The sequence below is a fragment of the Bison bison genome, unplaced genomic scaffold, assembly GCF_000754665.1.
Source record: "Bison bison bison isolate TAMUID 2011002044 unplaced genomic scaffold, Bison_UMD1.0 scf7180017864519, whole genome shotgun sequence".
NCBI classification, from domain to species: Eukaryota; Metazoa; Chordata; class Mammalia; order Artiodactyla; family Bovidae; genus Bison; species Bison bison.
In genome coordinates, this window is record NW_011495072.1 from 10,254,538 (window position 1) to 10,258,976 (window position 4,439).

Sequence of the window (4,439 nt, forward strand, 5' to 3'; positions counted from 1 at the left end):
AAAAAGAAGAGGGGGACAGGGCGCAGAGCGAATGGCAGGAGAAAGGCCCCAGAGGCCCTGCCACTGTTTCTTCTGGCCTCAGCAGGGAGCCACTGCCTTCTCTGGTCGTTCAGGGCCCCTGCTCCAACTAGGGCTCTGGGCAGTATCCCGGCTGTGTTCTTCTGCCTGCCCGAGGTCTCCCCCTGCCGCTACCTGCTCTTGGTGTGTATTTCACTTGCAGTTCCTGCTATCTAGGGCTTCCTGATGTGGGCAACCTCCAGCACTCCCGGTGAAGAGATATTCTCGCCTTCTGCTGCTGCAAGGGAGAAACAAACTGCACAGCTCAGAAAACAATCCATCATTTTGTCATAACATTTCCATTTCAAAGACTTCCTTTCCAAGCTACTCCCTGGCCAGAGCTTCCTCTCATTAGCATGAAAAGAACTGGCTGGGAAATGAATGACAAGGAAGGAAGAGGAGCTGGAAATAGGGCTCGAGGCCTGAGGCCTCGGCCTGTGTGTACTCAGGGGCCAGCGTGGGGCAGGGACTGGTAGGAGGCCTGGAGGCTCTGTGTGTGTGTGTGTGTGCGCGTGTGTGTCTGTGTGTCTGTGTGTGTGTGTGTGTCTCTGTGTGTCTGTGTGCCTCTGTGTGTGTGAGCTCGCTTGTCTCAGCACTTATGAATCATGCCTCCAGGTCAGATACTTGCCCGCTCATATCACAAGGCAGAAGTCTCCACATTGTGCCAGGAAGTTTCCTGGGCACTGAGGAGCTGAGGACTCAGAGAGGAAAGCTGTTGTGCTGTCAGGGACTTGAGCAGAGACCAACGTGTCATAAATAACTAAGTGGCAAGATAAATGCTGTTGTAAAGATCCCTGCGGAGAAGTTAGAAAGCTGGGAGGTTGCCGTCTGGTGGAGTTGGAGGGGGGTCACCTCAGGACAGTTAAAGCTGGTCTTGAAGGGTGGGGAGCAGTTCACAGGTCAGAGAGAGTGGACAAAGGGAATGGCAGGAGCGAAGGACCAGAGGCCAGCCCTGCAGGGCACTGGGTGTGGCCACACAGCAGGGAGAGGGCAGCAACTGCGCCAGAGGGTGGCACCCCTCCTGGCCTGGCTCTTGTCAGCAGAGAGTGCTAGTGAGAGACACGACAGTGAGCCACCCAACCCCGGAGGGGCTCTCCCAGCATCACAGCTCCTCACTGGCCTCCGGGTTGGATTCTTCACAAACAAATGGCAGATGTGCTCCTGGCAAGACCCCTTCATCACCTTGCAGACCCCCCCAGCAAGGTGGGCCTGCTGAAGAGCCTGGCGTGGGCCCCTTGGCAGAAACTGAAAATCCTGCACACAGCTCGGCTTCTTCACTTCCCTTCAGCATCCTCTCTGCACGTGCTAAGCCATTCCCCAGGCTCACAGCGGGAGGGAGAAGGTGCCTGAGTGTGCAAGTGGGTACAGTTATAAAGATGGCAAGGAAACAAGAGACAAACAGTGAGTAGTACGACTGATGAGAATGAGTGAACCACTCATTCAGCAATACCTGATGGGGGCATTCCACGAGTTAGGCCTCTCAAGATATCAAAGAGAGGAGTGTCTGCCCCTAGAGAGCCCACAGTCCTTGAGGGAAACAGAGAAGAAAATAAAAATGCCAAGTGGACCCTAGGTAAAGGGCTAGGCCCAGCAGGCGCCACAGGAGGGCGCCAAACCCTTGTCATGAATCCTAAAGAGGTCTGGACCGAGGGGAGATCTGGAGGACAATTAAAAGTTGGAGAAAGGAATAGAGTGTGGAGAACATTCCAAGCAGAGATTTCTCTGCAGCAGGGAGAAACTCCAGGAGCAGACTGTGAGGTTGCCATCTCCCATGAGCCCAAGAGGGGCGCTGCCCGCTCAGGACAAGGGTCACCACCCAGGCCAGGTGGGCAAAGGTTGCAATGGGGGCCATTTGGCCCAAGCTTCCCATTTGTGAAAGTCATCATATTTAGGACTTTCTACATTATCTCCAGTTGAGGTCTGGATATTTAAAATACAATTTGTTAAGTGCAATCCATTGAAATATATCTCAATTTTTATGAGCCTGTTCAGTTTTTTTTTTTTTTATCTAAAAGAAGCCTAACAATACTGAAAATGGCCCAGTTCTGTCTCATTCTTGGCAAACAGGCAGCACTAATTATAGATAAGAGAAGTGAGGCTTAGACTAGCCACCTAATGCGTGCTAGAACTTACTCAGCATCGCACTTGCCTTTCTGATCCTGTAAGGCTCGAGCACCAAGGATCCTCTGCCCTTGGGGTCCCAGGATATTCTCTTCTCTCCTCTGCCCCAACCCATCCCAGGCCCTTCAGTTCCCTGGGGACTGCAACCTAAGCCCTTCCTCCACATCACTCTCCACAGTGCAGCTTGGCTCCTTCCCTCCCAGAGGCCCCAGTTCCCTCTGCGGCTCAGCCACAGACCCAGAAAGCCACTGCCACAGCACCTCCACAGCCCTAGGTCCCCCATTTTGATTGTCCTTGGGTATGGCTGCCCCAGTGGCTCAGAGGTAAAGAATCTGCCTGCAATGCAGGAGACGTGGGTTTGATCCCTGGGTCAGGAAGATCCCCTGGAGAAGGGTAGAGCAACCCACTTGAGTATTCTTGCCTGGAAAATCCCATGGACAGAGGCGCCTGGGGGGCTAGTCTATAGGATCGCAGAGTCAGATACAACTGCAGCGACTTAGCATAGCACAGCACACCACAGCTGGGAAAGACCCCAGGAGATGCCCCCAGAGGGTCCCGTCAACAGGACACCATCCACAGCTCCTGCTGGGGGCCCCTCCCTCTCTTTCTAAAGGACAGTCTCCTTTGTGAAGTGTCACAGCCAAACCTGTAACTTCAGGCTCTCAGAGATGTGCTACGTGACACCTGCTCCTCAGGTCTTTGCAGGGCACGTGTGGTCAGCATACACTGCAGGCAGGGACTAGGTAGTAACGAGGCCCCAGTCCCCCTCTGAGAGTTCAGCTATTATAAAGGTGTGACTTAAAGCACAATAGCTATACTGGGGACAAGACTGGCTGAGATTTAGAAAAATAAAGCCCGATCAATTGCACTGTCCCCTTTGGAGAAAAGACTAGAAGGGATGCAGAGAGAAGGGAGGGAAGGTGGAAGGAATAAACATGTGCAGGTTTGGCCAAGGAGCCCAGCCCTGGGACTTCCCCAGGAGGTTGGTTGGCTTGCCCATCACAGCACCTCAAAGTAGCATGACGGAGAAAAACCTCTGACAAATGCCTAGATGCCCTTGTTCTGACCCCCTGATATTTGTATTTCCTCAGTGGCCTCTCCCCTGCTCAGGAGGAGCTGCAGGGGCCTGTGAGCCTGGGTGGTCTATTCACTGACATCTGCAGTCCTTGCTGAGCTTAGACATGTCCACCTCCGTAAGCTGGTGGACGTGGGTCTGCCCCTGCAATGCAGCCACTTTTCAGGCACTGGCGAGCCAGGTTTGAAGCCTCTAAGACAGAGGATGGGACTCTGGGCTGCAGTTCTTCCCCATGGCAACCCCAGGACCCTCAGATCTTCCCGGATACCCTCTGCCTGTCCCACTAACTGTCTTCTCCAAATGGCGGTCAAGCCCTTCTCTTAACAGTCCATAGACCTAGAGCTATTCTCTCCCTGGGTGAACATTCTCTACTCAATTCCACCTCAAGTCCTTGTTCCCCAAGTACAATCTCAGCCTAGAAAGGTCTTCCTTACTGCACTCTTTCCCTAAAAATATGTAGAATGAGGAAACAGGAAGACAAGATGGACCTTGTTTTTAAAATCCTGACCTGATTTTGAAATGGGCAATTTCCTTGTGAAGGTCTCCACCTATCAACTCCCCAACCCTCTAAGCATGTGGCCCAGGCTCTGCTGGACACACCACGTGACTGTCACATCCCACCCCCAGAGCGGTGCAGGGGTTCAGCCCCAAAGGAAGCCAGACTTTGCAGAAAGACAAGGTTTATTGAGAATCATCTGTCTGAAAACCTCATCTGTGTGTGTGCACATGTGCTCATGTACATGTGTGCGTGTGTGTGTGCAGGTGTGTGGGGACAGTGAGGTTCTTGGTCAGCGATGTGATCAGATGGCTTTGGCCAGCCCCACGAGGTTGTTGGCCCTGTCAAAGATGCTGTAATACTCTCGGATGAAAACATCCCCCAGGATCCATTTCTGGGAACGATTTTCACTCTGGAAGCCACTGGTACAGAAGCCCTGGTCCTGGGAAAGGGAAGGGGGACATGAAGTTGGTTCCAACTCCAGTTGCTGTCTTTCCCTACCCCACCCCCTCAATCACTCTCTCATCTATTATCTCCTTTCACCCTTGAAATCACCTTTGGAGGTAAGCAAACAAGTATCAGATTTGTCTGCTCAACAAATGAAGAAATTGATATTCAGAAATAAAGTGACTGAATCCAAGATCACCTAGTGGGTCCCCTCCCCCCTCACTTGTCCTCCCCAACCCCCCA

General features: G+C 52.6%; 1 protein-coding gene across 1 annotated transcript in view; it reads right to left on the minus strand.

The window, feature by feature from the left end:
* Window positions 1–3,916: 3,916 nt before the first annotated feature.
* The window catches only part of LOC104981650 (chymosin), an 11,060-nt gene continuing 10,537 nt past the window's right edge, over window positions 3,917–4,439 (minus strand). The window contains exon 9 of the mRNA XM_010830872.1: window positions 3,917–4,191. Coding sequence (XP_010829174.1) covers window positions 4,054–4,191 — 138 coding nt within the window. The 3' untranslated portion in view covers window positions 3,917–4,053. The remainder of the gene's footprint in view (window positions 4,192–4,439) is intronic.